The sequence below is a fragment of the Martes martes genome (assembly GCF_963455335.1).
Source record: "Martes martes genome assembly, chromosome: 17".
NCBI lineage: Eukaryota > Metazoa > Chordata > Mammalia > Carnivora > Mustelidae > Martes > Martes martes.
This window is the reverse complement of record NC_137905.1, coordinates 30,159,392-30,178,549: the sequence shown is the minus strand read 5'-3', so window position 1 is coordinate 30,178,549 and position 19,158 is coordinate 30,159,392. Positions and strand designations below refer to the sequence as shown.

Sequence of the window (19,158 nt, the reverse complement as noted above, 5' to 3'; positions counted from 1 at the left end):
CTCTCTAAACCCCTTATTTTTCAGACAGTGAAACCAAATCCCGGAGAGGTTAAGTAATAGTCCAAAGTCCCTGATGGCTTTTAGCATGGAGAAATATCTAGTGATATTATTCTATGCTTATAGAGTGCTTTTGAATGAACTTAAGGATGGAGATCCTAAGTTTTAGAATCACATATAGTGATAGAGCAAATGGCTCGAATCATTCCTAGAGATAATTCCTTTGGTCTGCTTCTGTCAAAGAAAAGATAACCAGTTATATTAAAAATCCCCTAATGTAGACAAGCATACTGTGCATTTTGCCTTTTTTTTTTAATAGGTGGTTATTCAAACTAACCTTGTGAAGTTTTAAAAAAATGTATATTTTTATATATATATATAGGGAAGGTCATAATAATTCAGGCCACCCTCTGCTTTCTAATAATTTAAGTACAACTCTAGGCCGTATGGGTGGTGGCAGTTGTTGAATTATGGGGCCAGAAAGCCCCTGAATGGCCTTTCTTCTTCCTTATGCAGCTTCTTATCCAATGGGAGAGTAGTGGCTCAAGGCTCCTGGGCTGCTGCAAGAGTTGAGGTAAGGGCCGTAACTGAGCTCCTAATATTATATGGCCTGGCTTTTTTGTCACATGTTATCCTTCACTCAGGCAGACTTACAGTTACCTTATTCACCATGAAAAAATTCAGTTTAATTTTTACTAGCATAAGGCTGGCCATTTTTCCATTATGTAATTACCAAACAATGAAATGGTAGAATAGGTTAACGTGCACGTTTCTTCCATACCTTTCATTGCAGTGTTAGTTGTTTGATAGGCATGTTGCTTTAACACAAAAATATAAGTGGAGAAGAAAAGAAATATTTTCTAGAAAATGATTATAAATCTGTATTATTGATATATTTAAATGTATAATATGAATGATGGAGAGGTCCGTGTCGTTTTCAACCACCAGGGACCATCAAGATTTGAAAGCCGAAAAAGTAATTTAAGTTTCAGGCTTGGAGTCAGGAGGAAATCTAAAAATCTGAATGTGATAATTAATTTTTTACCTTTAATCTTAATACACAGTACTTCAGTAGCCTGACTGTATTTGCAGACTTCATTTAAAAAAAAAAAAAACCCAGCACATTATATTAGGATTATTATAGGAAACAATGTGTTACCCCAACAAAGTATTAGTCATAAACGAGTGTATTTCTGACCACTTATGTGAAGTGTTGTAGACTGATCCATTGAAGCCTCTAAGACAGAAGAAAAAAAGCTGGAAAAAAGACATTCAAAGAAAGAATTTGTCACTACTTTAAATTGTACTTTGAAAACATTAAGAGAAGGAAATCCAGAAAAAAGCACATCAGCTAAAAATGTATACACCAAATTAGTTTTTATATTTTTAAAGTAGTAGTGATACTACATGACAGAGAAAGTAATTTGATGAAAATGGTGCCTCGTTTGGCTCTGCCTGATGTGTAACTGGGTACTTTAGGAGAATATAATTTATTCCACTGTAATGATTCCAGCTGTAATCTTATAATATCTATAATAACCTTATAATATTCCAGCTATAATCATATAACTCAGACTTTTTAATTAATCTTTTAGACTGATAAAGTCTTCATGAGGGTGCAGTTTACAAATTTATTGCTCTCATTTTATCTTGTGAAGAATCTATTAAATTTGCACTTTTGAGAGTTCAAAGGATTTTTCAGGCCACTAATTTACAATTTACTGAAGACCTAAGTGAAGGCATCTCAGAGAACTAATAGATGCCTAAATGACCAGAAAGGAAACTTAAATGCTAAAAACATGAGACAGAATCTTCTGAAAGTATCTGAATTATTCTTAAACATCATTATTTAGAAGATTTATGCCCAGTGAGACATAACATTGGTAATACATGTTATTGTTAGAATAATAAATGTCACTGTTGGTTTATTAATATAAACTATTCTTCAATATTCAGAGCCATATGATACCTGTTGTAGAACTCTAAATATTCCTGTAGCCTTGTATTATACTAGATATCCATAGAATTTTTCTCTCAAGTAATAATAAAAATTAGTGTTTTGTTTTGTTTTGTTTCAAAATAAGATGTGGGAAAATTTGGGTTTCTAGAAGTCCTTTTATTATAACTTTTATAGCCACCTTCCCTGTCTCCCATATTAACAAAAGTGTAACTTTGAGTTTTGAAAATGTAAATGTCTTCATGGCCAAGAGATGGTGAGACCCATCCTAAATGAGCCATGAAGTTATCTACTCTATTTGGCTGAGCTAACTTACTGCATTAGTGCCTTTCTTTCTCACCGTAGTCCACAACTCAAGAGAAAGAAGCAAAGTAAGGTTAAAAGCCACTGCCAACTTTTTGGATGCAGATAACAGTTTCTGCCCAGCCTTCTGTACTGACTGAGCCATCTTTGTCATGGCTGTGGAAATAGGAAAGGCCTGCCAAATTGAGGATATTGGCAGAAACCAAAAAGAAAATACATGGGTTATTTTGCAGGTTACATTATGGGGGAATGTCATGGGAGTTACTAAACATGTAAAAGAAAATGGCGTAGATAAAGGAAGAAGGGGTAGGTTTACCAAATATTGAGCAATAGAAAAGTTGGCTGAGATGCCTCCACCCATGAAATTTTAAAGAGGTGGAAAAAAGCAAACCTAAGTCCTTTGAAGTTGTCAGGCCAACGTGAGATTTTGATTTTATAGTGAGGAACATCAAATATTAGATCTTTAGGGAGGTAAGTAAAGCCATGTGTATTTGATATGTGATTTAAAATCACTTAGTTTATTTTAAAATTATGGTATTACATGTAATACTTTTCAAAAGGCTTACTTCTGGTTTTGATAGTGATGTTCTTTATTTTTAAGGGAAGCTAGTAAAGTTAGTAAAACACTGGTTCCTCTTTCATACACATTTAATTATTTGGTAGATTTACTTGATTATTTTGTGTATCTCTTCTAAAACATTTTATATTCGTTTATTTTAAACACAAGTTCATGGATTTTGTGGCAAATATTTGATTTATTCTTCTAGTTTTATGTCCCCGATTAATTATTTTTTTTTTTTTTAAGATTTTTTATTTATTTATTTGTCAGAGAGAGTGAGCACAGGCAGACAGAGAGACAGGCAGAGGCAGAGGGAGAAGCGGGCTCCCCGCTGAGCAAGGAGCCCGATGTGGGACTCGATCCCAGGACCCCGGGATCACGACCCGAGCCGAAGGCAGCCGCTCAACCAACTGAGCCACCCAGGTGTCCCGCCCCGATTAATTATTTAGCCAGTATTCATCTGATGCGCTTTTAAGGTTTGGGGCAGAAACTGTGACAGTATTAACAGTTTAAAATATGTGTTGCCTAAAGTGTGAAATAGCTAAATAAAACATGTTTTTACTCTTCATAATGATAGTTTCTAAAAGGAGATAATTAAGTAATAAACGTATTACTAATAAAATGGGTTTTGTCCAAGCTATGAAATAGTTAAATAAAGTAAATCTTTTTATTCCTAACAATTTCTAAAGAAAAGTAATTGAGGAATTACTAATCTTTGTTATTTGAAACTTTAGGAAGTAAAACAAGATTCTAAGCCTGTGGCAAAGGGCAAGTTATAATCTTCCTTTAATTAAAAGGAAAAATGAGAAAAGATGACGGTTGAACACAATTTCAGAAATTTAATGTACAAAATTACCACCCTAAAAGTAATTATTTTAAAAATCTCGCCTTGAAAATTGGTCATATAAGTATGTTCCTTATGGTTCATTGCAGAAAAGAAGATCAAATCGTCAAATTAAAAGAAAAAAATATGCAGAAGATGCAGAAGGGAAGCAGTCTGAAGAAGAGGTTAAAGGTTCTATGAAAATAAAAAAGAATTCAGCTCCTTTACCTGGTGAACAGCCTTTACAGTTATTTGTGGTAAGACATATTTGGAATTATGACTACAAATTGCTTGAAATCAACATACTTTAAGATACTTTCATTATCTTTCCTCCTAAAACCTACTCCAACTTTTCCTCCTGGATTCCTGTTGTAGTTAATAGAACCAGTAATTATTCAGATTAGAAACCTAGGAATTCATCCTCTCTGTTTTCTTCCTTTGCCTCGTCATCCGGTTTATCACCACATTTTTCACACCCTAAATATATATTTCTGAAACTCCTCCAAATTCTATCTTTTCTGTAAAATATTTCTAAGTTACAGACCTGATCATTGTACTGTCTACTTAAAGCTTCTCTTAGAGCTTCCCAAGTCTTACAAAAAATAATGATGCCTTCTTAGTACATCACAAAAAGCCCTTTGTATGGATTTTTTTGGCCTTCTCTCCAACTTCTTTACAAGCACTGAATCCTCTGACCTTATGAACATAGGTGCACTCTCTGTCTTTACATATTGCAATTTCCTCTCTTAATCCTCCTTATCTGGATTGTGAACCAACCACTCATCTGCCAACTGAGTGATCTGCCACCTTGGGCAAGTACTTAGTCCTCTATGCCTGAGCTTCCTAATCTGTACAGCAGAGAGATGACAGTGGCGTAGTGTAGTTGCAAGGATTAAATTAGTTAATGTGTGCAAAGTGCTGATAATAACGCTGAGCCAATTAAGAAGCACAGTGTGTTTACCATGATGATGATGATGCAGATAATGACAAGGACAGTAACAGCAATGATTTCATTTTCCATTTTTTATTCCTAACATTTAACACAGTGCCTGACACATATGCTAACTAAACTGAGTTTCAGTGTGTTCATAAACATAAAAAGTGGCAGCTAAAGGAATGTTTAGAATGTGACATTGTGTCTTCTTTCCTCCTTCCCATAGGAGAATCCAAGTGAAGAAGATGCTGCAATTGTAGACAAAATACTATCTTCTAGAATTGTAAAAAAGGAAGTAAGTAATCGCACATTACATTTTACCCTTTATATTCCATGACCTTATTCTTAAAATCATAAGTATTGATTTTATTTTCTTAGGTATCACCTGGAGTAATGATTGATACAGAAGAATTTTTTGTAAAATACAAGAATTAGTAAGTATCTGAGTTAGACAATGCTGATTTATATATAAATATACTTAAACATATTAAATTAAATTATTTCTTTTATTTTACTTGAATTTTAAAATGTTTTATTAGTTCAAAATCTTTTGTGGTAAAATTTAAGTGACTTTTTTTCAGTAAGTGTTAATTATTAGCATCAAAATGCAGGAATCTTTATAAAATGTTCTTTTACAAATGATAGACATTATATTTATATTGTTGAATCTTTCAGATTTTATTCACTTTATTCCTATACGTAGGTGAAAAACTGTTTTTAAAAGAATTAACACTGATTTCAAAACAAGTTAGCTTTCTGATCATTACAGAACTGTTACAATGAGGAAATAAATGATAAATCACATCTTGTTACCTTTGTGATTTGGTTTATCATCCTGTTTCTCTGTGGCAAATTGCACATCTTTATACTGCATCCTTAGGATATAGTGATCACAGTGGCTTTAGAAATTGAATGGAGTCTGTTAACATTAAATGAAATGATGAGCTACCTGTTCATAAAGTTGAATATTCTGTATTGAGTGCTGTGATTAAAAATACATTTTAAAAAACCAAAACATGTTATTCTATGTCATTCTAATATATTGCTTTTATACAAATTTTAGCTCCTATCTTCACTGTGAGTGGGCCACTGAACAGCAGCTTTTGAAAGATAAAAGGATCCAGCAGAAAATCAAACGATTCAAATTGAGACAAGCACAAAGAGCACATTTTTTTGCTGATGTAAGAAAAAGAAATAAATGAAACTATTATGTGTTGAACTCTGAACACATGCAGTATTTATCAAAAATTTAAGTATTATTCATTTTAATTCTTAGGCTTCCAAGTTTGATATTTGAATACAAATGCTATCTACATAAGTAATTTTCTCTCCCCAAATTTAGCTTGGAAAATAGCTGAAACAGGCACAGTGATAATTCAGAGTGGTAGATAACTCTTGTATTTTTAAATTAGCATGTATTTCAGTACTTAGAGTTGAATATGAGTGGATTAGTATCTCAAGAATTGTATCAGCAAAGTTACCCAAGTAATGGAAATGGTAATATAGCAAATGAATGGAAACTTAAGATTTTTCAGTACATGAAATACATTGCATATTTTCTATGCCAGGTTTGTGCATGTATGAACAAATCATCATAGGCATAATTCATTTTAAAGGCCTCACCAGTTACTTTGATGTCCTTTCCTGCTCTAAATTTTTTTTCTTTTTTCTTTTACTAGGCTTGTTTTAGAGCAATTTTAAATTCATCTAAATTTTTTGATGTTTTAATTGGAAGAACCTTTTGAGTTTTTATTTTGAAAAATCTAAGTTGCAAAAATAGTATGATGAATTCCCATTTGTGTGTGTGTGTGTGTGTGTGTGTGTGTGTGTGTGTGTGTATTTCACTATCCTTGACACACAGTGTTAAATTAGTTTCAGGTGTACCACCTAGTGATTCCACTAGTTTGTGTATTATACCGTGCTCAGCACAAGTCTAACTGCCATCTGTCACCATACAGCACTATTACAATACCACTGACTATATTCCCTATGCTATATGTTTTATTTTCCTACATATATTTTGATAAGATTCCCTAAATGTTAGTATTTTACTATGTAGGCTTTGTCACTAACATTTATTTTCCCTCTGCCTCTGTTCTCTTCTCTCTCTCTCTCCCTCCCATGCATACATTTCTTTTCTAAACCATTTGAATGTAAATTGCAAATACTTCAGTATTTAATTTTTTTAAAATTCTGTCACATAGGGGCGCCTGGGTGGCTCAGTGGGTTAAAGCCTCTGCCTTCGGCTCAGGTCATGATCCCAGGGTCCTGGGATCGAGCCCCACATCGGGCTTTCTGCTCAGCAGGGAGCCTGCTTCCTCCTCTCTCTCTCTGCCTGCCTCTCTGCCTACTTGTAATCTCTGTCAAATAAGTTAAAAAAAAAAAAATTCTGTCACATAATAATGGTATAATTAACACTGAGATAGTATTAGCTCATCTACAGACCAACCTTATTCATATTTCACTAATTGTTCCACTATTTTTATAGCAAAAAAATGTGTTTTTGTGTTTATTGTGGTCCAGAATCCAATCAAGCATCATATGTTGAATTTAGTTGTCATGTCTCTATTTGTCAGCCTTTCTTTGTTTTTCATTACTTGGACATTTTTTTATAAAGAGTATAAGTGGTTTATTTTGTAGAATGTCCCTAAATTTGGGCTTGTCTAATGTTGCCTCAGGATTCAAGTCATGCATTTTTTTTTAAAAGACCATCACTCTGTTGTACACCCAAAACTAATATAACACTGAATGATAACTACACTGGAATTAAAATATTTTAAAAATAAAAGATCACCACAGAAATGGTGCTGTACCCTTCTCACTGAAGGAGGAGGAGAGTGATATCTGTTTGCCCCATTACCTGTGGTGGTAACTTTAATCACTCGATTATGGTGGTCTCTGGCAGATTTTTTCACCATGAAGTTATAGTTACTTCCTTTGTACTTCTGAAATCTCCTTGAAAAATTTGATGACCTAGTCAGTTTATGGATGCTGGGAGGCCAAAAATTTAAAGACTAATTTTTTTCACTTGACTCAGGTACAACATAAATTGGAGCTATGCAGATTGTCTTAAAAGTACCTCGTTACCGTTCTGATGTTGGGCAGTTATCAAGAGATCCTGAGATGATACTGTAGTTCAGGAAGTATTTGAGACAGTGAAGAGAACTAAAGACAGAACCATGAAGCTCTACAGTATTTAGAGGTTAAGCAGAGAACGAGAGGCAGCAGAGATAGCCAAGAAGGGCTATTGAAAGTGAGGCGTTCAGGAAGGAATAAGAAGCAGCCAGGGAGACAAGGAACAGCAGTCTGTTCAGAAGAGAGAAGGAGGAGTATAAAAACATGGAGGTGTGCCATAACATGGAGTTTGAAAAGCATGTGTTTTTGTACTTTGGGAGCATGAAATCTGGGGCACACCAGTGCCAATGATAGGAGATGAAGCTGGAGGACAAGGTAGGATCCTCAAAACCAGTGTGGGCCTGATCCCCAAGCAAGGGAGGGTCAGTGAAGGATTTGAAGCAGGGGAACAATAGATAAGATTTATATTTGAGAAACATCACTCTAGGGTCATTATGAAAATGGACTAAAGGGAGGCAGGAAGGTAGTTGAAAATTAGTTAGGCAGTTGTTGAGATCCAAGTAAAAAGTGATGAAGCAGTGAGAAAGAGGAAGGAGGGGGGCACCTGGGTGGCTCAGTGGGTTAAGCCTCTGCCTTCGGCTCAGGTCATGATCTCAGGGTCCTGGGATCGAGCCCCACATCGGGCTCTCTGCTCGGCGGGGAGCCTGCTTCTCCCTCTCTCTCTGCCTGCTGCTCTGCCTACTTGTGATTCTATCTCTCTCTCTGTCAAATAAATAAAATAAAATCTTTAAAAAAAAAAAAAAGAGGAAGGAGGAACCACTTTGAGTTGTAGTTGAAGACAGAATCTGTAAGAATTAATGACTTATTTGGAGGTGGAAGATTAAAAAAAAAGAGAGAGAGAAGGACTCTGAGCTGACTTCTGCATTTCTGACTTGTGTAACTGGGAGTAAAGTGTGGAAGGGGTGTTGTGTTACCATTAACCTAGTAGGAAACTATAGGAAAGAAGCAAAGGTTGAAGAGCAAATGAGTGCAGTTTGAGGTAGCTCAGGTAGAGTTGGCATCCACTGAAGTAACTGGGTCCTGAGCCCAAGAGTCATCAGTCGATAGTGTTTGATAGAGGGACTCCTGGGTGGCTCAGTCGGTTGAATATCTGCCTTCGGCCAGGTCATGATCCTGGAACTCCAGGATCGACTCCCACATTGGGCTCCCTGCTCCACGGGGAGTCTGCTTTTCCCCTTCCTTCTGCCCCTCACCCTGTTCGTGCTTTCTCTCTCTCTCAAATAAATAAGTACAGTTTTTAAAAAAAATAATGATACAGCTGAGAGATGAGATGGGGTGATTGGTCTTCAACGCGTAGACCTGAAGAAAGTGGCACAAGAAAGGTGCGGAGGCTCTTCTAGGAAAATTTTGAAGAATATATCTTCGAGAGTAAGTCACTTGTCTGAGGTATCTTATTTCATAGTGTTATTCAGTTGGTTTTATTACACATAACGTGATGTTTCATTATATAGACAAGTATCCTAGATATCTTTTGGAAATTAAAAGGGAAGTGAGCCATTTATTGAAAATTTAATTGAAATCAAACTTCTGTTTGTTCTAGAAAATAGCTAGTAAATTTATGTTTATTTCACTTTCATCTTTCTACTTCTTTGTCAATTATCACTTAAGTTAACTTTTTAATTTTAGATGGAAGAGGAACCATTTAACCCAGACTACGTTGAAGTAGACAGAGTATTAGAAGTCTCTTTTTGTGAAGATAAAGATACTGGTGAGGTAAATATTTAGGGGAAAAATTTTTTTAATTAGGAAGAACCTCAAACTTTCCAAGTATTAAAACTTTACTCCTTTTTAAAAATTAATGACCTAAAAACACTGAAAAATGTTTCATTGGTTTTTATTGATGTAGGTTAAGTATATTTAAACTGTTTCTAAGTACTCTTTTTCAAAATAGTAAAACGAAAAAATAAATTTTTTTTACAGCCTGTTATTTACTACTTAGTAAAATGGTGCTCATTACCATACGAAGATAGTACGTGGGAACTAAAAGAAGATGTAGATCTAGCAAAAATAGAAGAGTTTGAACAGTTACAAGCTTCAAGGCCTGACACAAGACATTTGGTAAGAATCATAAAATCTTAGCACTTCTTTTATTCAGCAGGCTTAATGTAGTATTTGCATTTTTAATTGTGATTATGGTGTACAATGAATACCTTATTTTAAAAATTGCCGCATAGTATCTTATGTATGTTAATTTGACTGTTCCTCCATTAGTGTGTGTTCCAGTTTTTTGCTCTCATAAACAATCCCGCATTGAACATTGAACCCATGTGTACAAGCCTCTGTAAGACAAATCAGAAGTGTAATCACTTGGTCAGAGCATATGTGCATTTATGATTTTGATGAGTATTTCCTTCACATTTCCCTCGGCAAGTTCCAAATGCTTCTGTCTCATCTCTGAATTTAAGAGTTTCCCACTACTGTTTCTCTCAGGTCATTTATAAAAATATCAAAAATACCAGTTTCAGCTCAAGTCATATTTTGGTTCTGGGGGGGCTTTTTTAAAAAAGATTTTATTTATTTGACAGAGAGTGCACAAGCAGGGAAAGCAGCAAAGGGAGAAGGAGAAGCAGGCTCCCCACTGAGCAGGGAGCCCAATGCAGGACTTGATCCAAGACCCTAGAATCATGATCTGAGCCAAAGGCAGACGTTTAACTGACTGAGCCACCCAGGCGCCCCCATAATAACTTTATTTCTGATAGCCAGTATAAGTATTCTTCAACAGGTGAATGGATAAACAAAGTTATTATGAACATTAGTATACACGTCTTTGTCTAGTCATGTGCTTTCATTTCTTTTCAGTAAATAGCTATGAGTAAAATGGCTGGGTCATATGTTAGGTATATGTTTAATTTTTTAAGAAACTGCTGAGCTTTTTCCAATTGGTCATACCATATTACATTCCCAACAGCCTTGTGTAAGAGTGCTAATCGCTTCACATCCTTGTCAGCGCTTGGAACAGTGTTTTTAATCTTAGCGATTCTAGTATATATATATTGGTATGACATTGTGATGTTGGTATGACATTGTGATTTTCATTTACATTACCTGCTGTTTAATGATGTTGAGAATCTTTTCATGTGCTTGTTTGCCATTAGTGTATCTTCTTTAATAAGGTGCCAGTTCATATATTTTACCTATTTTTTATTGGCTTGTTTGCTTTCTTATTATTGAGCTCTAAGAATTATTTATATGTTCTAGATGCAAGTCCTTTATCAGATATATGATTCGCAGATGTTTTCTCCAAGTCTGTGGCTTGTATTTTCACTGTATTAACAGTGTAAAAGAACAAAAGTTCCTAATTTTGATGAAGTCCAGTTTATCTGTCTTTTCCTTATGGATCATACTTCTGGTGCTATAGCTAAGAAATCTTTGCCAGAAGTTTTTTAGTTTTAGGTAATGTTTAGGTCTACAATGAATTTTGAGTTAATTTTTGTATATAGTACACGTATGAATCAAAGTTCATTTTTTGCTTATGGGTATCCAATTCTTCTCGCGCTGTATTGTAGATAAAACCACCTTCCATTCCTGGGAAAAATCTACCTGGTCATGATACAGGAATATTGGTGTATAGTGGGCTTTTTGTTTTGTTTTGTTGTTTTGTTTTGTTTTGGTAATATCTTTTATTTTAGTGCCTGGGCTTCATGGAATGAGCTGGAATATATGCTGTCTTCTTCAATTTTCTGGAAGAGTTTGTGGAGAACCGATATGGTCTTTAGACGTTTGTAATATTTCACCATAACGTTGTATAATGTTACGCTTCTATAATTATTTTAAAAGCAATGTTTTTACCATGTATGGGGTTTGTGCAAGATTAAAAAATCTGGAATACACCGTTCTTTGTTTTCCCACAAAGGATCGTCCTCCTGCTAATATTTGGAAAAAAATTGATCAATCCAGGGACTATAAAAATGGCAATCAACTCAGGGAATATCAACTGGAAGGACTCAACTGGCTCTTGTTCAATTGGTACAATAGGTATGTAGTATACCAGCAGAAAAAGAGCTTAATGTGTTGTTTTTTTTATATGTGTCAAAATATGTTAAGTAAAATAGTTCCTGATGTTGCTATATTATTACTGTCATGGAGTCTTTATTATTGAAAGTGAGGTTATCTCAGGAAGTTGTGTAAATTATAATTTAGGATTTTGACTTCAGTTGCTTCATTTAAATGTATGCCAGTCAGAATAGGAGAAAGTTGATAAGATGATTAATAGTAAAATTTGAAATGCCTTTCTCACCATCGTAAAACATTTGTTATGTTATGGAGTATTTTTCAACTTACCAGCTTATACTGCTGTCTGCCAGCAATTGAATCTAGTTAGTAAAGTGTGAGCAATTATATCAGTAAGAATTAAGTAGGTCTATTATTTAAGTCTTTAGAGAAGCAGATTGTCAGCAGTTGATGAGGAATAGAAATCAAAATATAAGAACCTAGTAATGAATTTATGCTTTTTATTAATTATTTATTTTCCAAGTTGTTCAAAATGCTGGGTGGAACATTAGCTCACTTTTTTACAATGAAAAGATAATTGCGAAATAAATGAAAAATGGACCCATGATTTGGAAAGTATAGTGGCATATACAAGAGAGCAAGCAAAGGCATTGTGATTAGTAATAACAGGACAGTTTGATGACACTTTTTATTCAAAATCATTCTTCCATGTTTTTACTTCTCACGTGATTCTTCTGAGTCATTGCACTCAGTAATTGTGAGTCCTGAGACTCAGTCATGTGGAGTTGGGGGGGACCTGTTAACTCCACACCGAGCTCTTTCCTCTAGAGCTCATATTTTCTAAATGTTAATATTTTCTAAATGTTTATATTTTCTAAATGTTAACCATCATTTTCTAAATGTTTATATTTTCTAAATGTTAACCATCATTTTTCCCCAAGAGATCCTTCCAGGCAAAATAGTTAACAAAGTGTTGTTGTGCTTGAATCCCCTCGTTGCTGCCCTTCCCCATTGCCCACATTGCTTGTTTTAAACTTCCAGCACTTTCCTTGGGCCATCTGTCCCAACCCTGCCCTCTTCACCCCAACGTGACTGCTCCATAGAGAAGCCTAGGGCCCGTAGGTGAGCTTGTTCAAGTTCTTGCCTGCCCTCACAGCCCGGCCAACAAACATGTCTCCATTCTTAGCTTTTCTTAGCTGTCCTCATGTGCCAGAAGTTGAAAGGTGCCTCCACAACCAAGACTCATCCACACGTCTGTTCTGACATGCCGCACAGCCAGTTTTCTCAGAGCCTCACTCCATCAGCTGTCCTCCTGCACTCTTGCACCTTCAAGCCTTCTCAAGACTAGTGCTGTCCCTTCACTCTGCGAACAATCTGGGTCTGACCTTTCATAAAAATGCAAGAAAGAAAAGGATAAACCTTCTCTTGTTGGTTCTGTTTTTCCTTCTAGCGACCTTGAGCCGTCTGTAGTTTCGTGGAAGAAAACCACCAGGAGCTCTTCCCGTTTTCTCATCTCCAGCTCGCTTTAAACCTGTTGCTTGGATGTAATAATTTGTCTTTGAAACATGTTACTTCCCAATCCGAGGGGTAGTTTTCACCCCTAGTTTGCTTTGTCCCTGCTGCTTTGGGTTGTGGTTGCTCTTTCTGCAAACCTTCCCCCATTCTCACCCCCAGCAGCTTCCACCGTGGGACTCTCTCCAGACCCCGTGACCTGGAGATCTGCTGGTTTCCCTTCCTCTGCTTGCCCTTTCAGTGTTGCGTTTTCCTCCTAACGGTGCTCTTTTGCTCCTTCCTTGTAGTACAGGTTTGTTCATCCTAAGCCGTACTCCACACAGCCTATGCCTTCGTTTATCAATAACATCCTAATGGTCTCATATCTTTATCTCTAACTTGAGATATCTCTAACTTGAACTCCAAGCCCATATTTCTGTTTGCCTCTTGCTACTTTAAAGTCTATCTCACTGTTCTTTTATCAGCACAAAATTCAAAATTAACCTTATCATTTCCCCTTTCCTCTGTACCAAACTTGTTCTTCCAACATATTTTGTATTTCCATTAAGAATAACACAATAAAGGGCCCCCTGGCTGGTTCAGTCAGTAGAGCATGCAACTCTTGACCTTAGGGTCATGAGTTGAAGCCCCACATTGGCATGGAGCCTACCTAAATAATTAATAAATAACATGATTCATTTAGTCAACAAGACTGAAATCTGGCTGTCATCCAATACCCCTTATATCTGGTTGGTCAGTAAGTCCAAATCATTCTCAGTCATAGTTAACTTTGGAATCCGTTCTCTCCTCTTAGTCCCCTCTCCCTTAGTCCAAGTGCCCGCCATTGTTCCCTGCGTTTTTGCAGTACTTTCCCACTCAGTGTTCCAGCTTCTATTCACCTCACCTTCTAATATCCACAGTAGAGCCAGAGTGAACCTCAGAGCACAAACGCGATCGCGTTGGGTTTCTTTAAAAATTTAAGTGACTCCAGCTGCATAACAGAATGATGTCCAACATTCTTTATTTGTGACCTCTTCATATCATAGTGATACCCCCTCCTTTTACCCTCATCTCAAAACCACGTTTGTAGTCTCCCAGTTGGTCGTGTTCTTTATACCTCTGCTCCTTTGCTGTGCTCTCTGGCGAAATCCTACCCATTACTGACTTCTTCCCTGAAAGAAATCCCCTTTTCTACCATCTCTTTGCCAGAGTTGGACACTTAACTCCTGTGAGCTTCTTTAATAAACTTAACCCAAGGGTCCTCAACTGGGCCTCTATTATAATCATTTGTGGAACTTAAAAAAAAAATTATAGCTGCTTTGTCCTACTCCATAATGTGTAGGGGAGAGCCCTGGGTATCTGTGTTTCCTTCAGGCTTTTAGGCTCTTCTAATGCACAGCCAGAGTTGAAAACCAGTGCTTTGTTTGTGCTTCCGTGATAGCACACTGTATGATTTTTTATTTGCTTATTTGCATGTCTGCTTCTCCAGTAGATACAAGCCCCTGGAAGGCAGAGAACATGTTCTGTTTCTTTTGTATCCCATCTTCTCATACTGTCCCTGAGATAGAGAAGGTATTTAACAAATGCTTCCTGAATAAATAATATATTTATTTTGTCTTACTCCTGCCATTCTTTAACAAAATCATACCTCTAACAGGCGTTATCTTTGTTTTGGAGCTACAGAAATCTATAGTTTTCCCTTTGTGGGATTATAATGAAATTACAGTTTCATATATATACAAAATGATATGCCTCGTCTACACTTCAGCAATTTTTATGTTTTTATAAATGCAAGTATTTTAACTTGATCTTTGATTATTTTTATATATTTATCATTAAAAATGTTATAGTGTACAGAAAAACCCACTGTATACATGGATAATATATTTGTTTATTTCAGACGAAACTGCATTTTAGCAGATGAAATGGGTCTTGGCAAAACCATTCAATCAATTACATTCCTCTACGAAATCCTTCTGACTGGTATAAGAGGACCTTTCCTGATTATTGCTCCGCTTTCTACTATTGCAAACTGGGAGAGAGAATTTCGTACGTGGACTGATATTAATGTTGTGGTTTATCATGGGAGCCTGATTAGCAGACAGATGATACAGCAATATGAGATGTACTTCAGGGACTCACAGGTGTGTTACTGGTGATTTTGTTTGTTGTTTGAAAGGCCAAGTTTGAAAAAGCCAATTATTACACATTCATTATTTTCAAATTTGGGGTGGATTTTATTTGCCTACATATATCTTAGTTCAGTCTCTTTATTCATCATCTTTATTTACAGTAAACTTGAGTTGCTCAAGAGAATAGGGACAAGGGATTAGGATCACGTTCTGGTTCACTAGTATGCTGATTTATACAAATGTACTAATTTGATTGTATCCCTAATTTTTCAACTAGAATAATTGTTTTACTAATTGCTTTTAAACACACATTAAATTTATTTTTTAGAATACTACCTGTCTCTTTAATCATCCTCCAGTTTTCTCCCTCCATTTTTAAAATTCAGATCTTCAGTGAACACCATGGGTTTAAATGCCTCTTGAGATGAAACCACAGGTTCTCTTTTTATTTGTTCAAAGGATTTTGATTTTAGGCACATCTTAAAAGTATGGTTTGTTTGTTTCGTATGCAGATACAAGCATACCTCTCTGTTGTTTTCCCCTTTGGATTGATTACTCCAGTGCTCTGGTGATTGGGTGGTTTTCTTCTCCTCTGTGTCCGGAAGGCACATTTTCCATTTTACTTTGGCCTCTTCAGTAGGAAACTTAGTAGGAGATTTCTTACTTTTCAGCTAAATAAACACATCATAAAATTAAGGGATAACATTATAATAAAGAATTTTCTAGCAGAAAGTTAAAATCTAGAAAGCATTAAGTGCCAGTTGCAGTTTTGAGTGGTAATAGGACTCTTTAGATTAAGAATTTTATTAAGAAATAATGAACAAGATTAATAAAAACACAGTTCACACAAAGTTATACTCTTTAATTGGAATAGGTTTATTGCCTAACATTCATCTTCAGTGGCACCTTAATACTTTATTTTTCTTTCACTAAATCTTTTGTTTTATAAGGATCATTATAACATATGATGTGATAGCGTCATGTGATATGATGCAGGTTAAAGTAAGGTAATGTGCCTAGCCTTGTACTGCTCTTCTTCCCAATTGTAATTGATTTTCTACCTATTCAGAATGGAAAATGGGGGGGGCGCCTGGGTGGCTCAGTGCGTTAAGCCTCTGCCTTCGGCCCAGGTCATGATCCCAGGGTCCTGGGATCGAGCCCCGCATCGGGCTCTCTGCTCAGCGGGGAGCCTGCTTCCCCCCTCTCTCTCTCTGCCTGCCTCTCTGCCTACTTGTGATCTCTGTCTGTCAAATAAATAAATGAACAAATAAATCTTTTAAAAAATTTTAAAAAAGAGGGGCGCCCGGGTGGCTCAGTGGGTTAAAGCCTCTGCCTTCGGCTCAGGTCATGATCCCGGGGTCCTGGGATCGAGCCCCGCATCCGGCTCTCAGCCCCGCATCAGGCTCTCTGCTCCGTGGAGAGCCTGCTTTCTCCTCTCTCTCTGCCTGCCTCTCTGCCTACTTGTAATCTCTGTCTGTCAAATAAATAAATAAAATCTTTAAAAAAAAAAAAATTTTAAAAAAGAATGGAAAATGGATGAATTAATTGATTTAGTCCCTCTTTCTTTTATGGTTGAAACAATTATATTCCTATGAAATTAAGCAGCTGTATAACCCTTTAGTTATTCCTCAGTTTTATTTTAACTAACACCTTTGTACCTTTCAAGCCTCTGACATCTCAGATTATAGTTTGATTTCCTTCCATAGTGTTTTATTCTTCTCAGTCATACATTTGTAGAATTAAAGAGCTGTGTGGTAATCATAAAAATGATTATGATTGACTTAGTTCAATCTCATTTTTTTATAGAAGGTATGATTAAAATATTGGGATTTTGAGTTGTTTAAAAGGGTTATAGTTTTAATATATGTCTCATATGATTTTGGTATAAACACGATAGTCAAAAAGCTAAAAGATTCTTAATGTGTTATAAACCAAATAGTATATATTAAATATTATATTTTGTGGTAAATGTTATATACTCTAGAAGAATACTATCTGACAGGCTTAAAATTTTAAAAGGTAAAAAATGTCTCTTCTAAATAGATCTGTGCTTTAGATACATATTTAACTTGGAGTTAACTCTTTCATGTAATTTTAATATAAATAAATTAATTAATTGAATATTTAACTTGTGCTTTTTCAAGTTATTAAATAGCCTGATATCATAGCAGTAGTAAAAGTATGCTAAGATTTTTCTGAATCGCCCTGAAGAAGGTAAAGATAATAACACTAATAATCACAAACATTTATTGAGTATTTACCGTGTGCCAGGCAGTATGCCAGATATTTTAGATATGTATTTCCCTTAATCTTTGTAATGCCTACCTTGTAAATAGGTAATAATATTAGCCCCATTTACAAATGAGGAAACTGAGGTAAAAAGTTATGTGGTTTCCTCCAAAATCCTGGCAAAACTGGGATTACTTAGAATCAAAAACCCTTGTTCTTAAACACTGTGATATCACTTTAACTGAATGCATCCTGTCCCCAGTTGTTAGAACTGTATAAATGCCCTAGCTGTACACTTTATGCCTTTTTTAAGAGTATTCTGCTGGATCTGTTATTCAACTCAATGGCCATTGTATATAATCAATATGAATTAATCTAAATAAGTTAGTAGGAATTAAACTAAATCAGAATACATGATCTTTCTTAACCCTTCATTTCTCGTAGTCTGTGATAATTTACAGTTTTCAGTCCCATTTAAATATTCTCTTGGCTTGGATTCTAGGACTTCATACTTTCCTATATCACCACTTACTCCTTCTGAAGCTCCCTTTACTGGTTCCTTCTTATCTTCCCTATCTAAACTTGGGGATGACCCCAGGGCTCAATCTTCAGACTCTCTTATATCCATACTCACTCCATCAGAGGTTTCATTCAGTCACATAATTTGAGTACCAGCTATACTGCTAGAAACTTCCCAAATCTTACCACCAACTCTGACTTCTTTCCTGAATTCCAAAGTTCTCTCCAAATGCCTATTCAGCTGTTCCACTTGGATGTCCACTAGCTGACTCAAACATAACATGTCCAGAATCCTGAATTTTCTCATTGTAAGTAAGTAGCAACACCACCTTAATTGTTCAAGGTAAAAAATTTTACAGTTAAGCTTGAATCCTCTTTTTATCTCACTCTACACCTATCCGTTAGCAAATCCTGTTGTCTCTGCCTTTAAAATGCATTCAGAACTGAATACTTCTCATGACTTCCAATGATGATCTCTTGCTTGGATTACTATGACAGTCCCTTAACTGGCCTCTATGATCTGTCTTTGGCCTCTTCACGACCATTTTTACTACAGCAGCACAAGGGACTGTTAAAATACATGTCAAATCATAGCACTTCCTGTCTCGCAACCCCCCAGTAGCTTCTTGCACAGAGAAGGAGCCAATCCTTAGCACACTTTCAAGTCCCAGTACAGCCTCATCCCTCCACACTCCATGGGTTTCAGCCTCTCTGGCATTCTTACCATGCGAAGACTGCCACAGATACTTCCACTTTAGGGCCTTCACACTTGGTACTTCTTCCAAGAATATTCTCTGCTCTAGATCTCTAGGTATCACCTGGATCTTCGGGATCTCTCTCATCTTCAGGACTTCGCTCCAATGTCACCTCTCAGTAATGGCTTCCCAGCCAATCCATGAAATTTCAGTGATCACCTTTGACCCCATACTTATTCTTTATCCCTATTTTATTTTATTCCACAGCTCTATCACTTTCTGACTTTTTTTTTTAGTTTGTTTTTTTTTTTCTTATCGACTATGTCCTACATTTGAATCATTAGACTGTAAGTTCTTGGATAATTATTTTTGTCTGTTTTGTTTACTATTATCTCCAGCATCTAGAACAGGGTCTGGCACATAGACACTCAAT

At 35.9% G+C, this 19,158-nt stretch overlaps 1 protein-coding gene across 3 annotated transcripts in view; it reads left to right on the top strand.

The window, feature by feature from the left end:
• The window catches only part of CHD9 (chromodomain helicase DNA binding protein 9), a 218,987-nt gene that overhangs the window by 132,582 nt on the left and 67,247 nt on the right, over window positions 1-19,158 (top strand). For all 3 annotated transcript variants that reach the window (XM_080827902.1, XM_080827903.1, XM_080827904.1), the window contains 8 exons: window positions 3,750-3,896; window positions 4,800-4,868; window positions 4,952-5,007; window positions 5,637-5,754; window positions 9,335-9,421; window positions 9,629-9,766; window positions 11,562-11,683; window positions 15,051-15,294. In XM_080827902.1, the coding sequence (XP_080684028.1) occupies window positions 3,750-3,896; window positions 4,800-4,868; window positions 4,952-5,007; window positions 5,637-5,754; window positions 9,335-9,421; window positions 9,629-9,766; window positions 11,562-11,683; window positions 15,051-15,294 (981 nt within the window). The remainder of the gene's footprint in view (window positions 1-3,749; window positions 3,897-4,799; window positions 4,869-4,951; window positions 5,008-5,636; window positions 5,755-9,334; window positions 9,422-9,628; window positions 9,767-11,561; window positions 11,684-15,050; window positions 15,295-19,158) is intronic.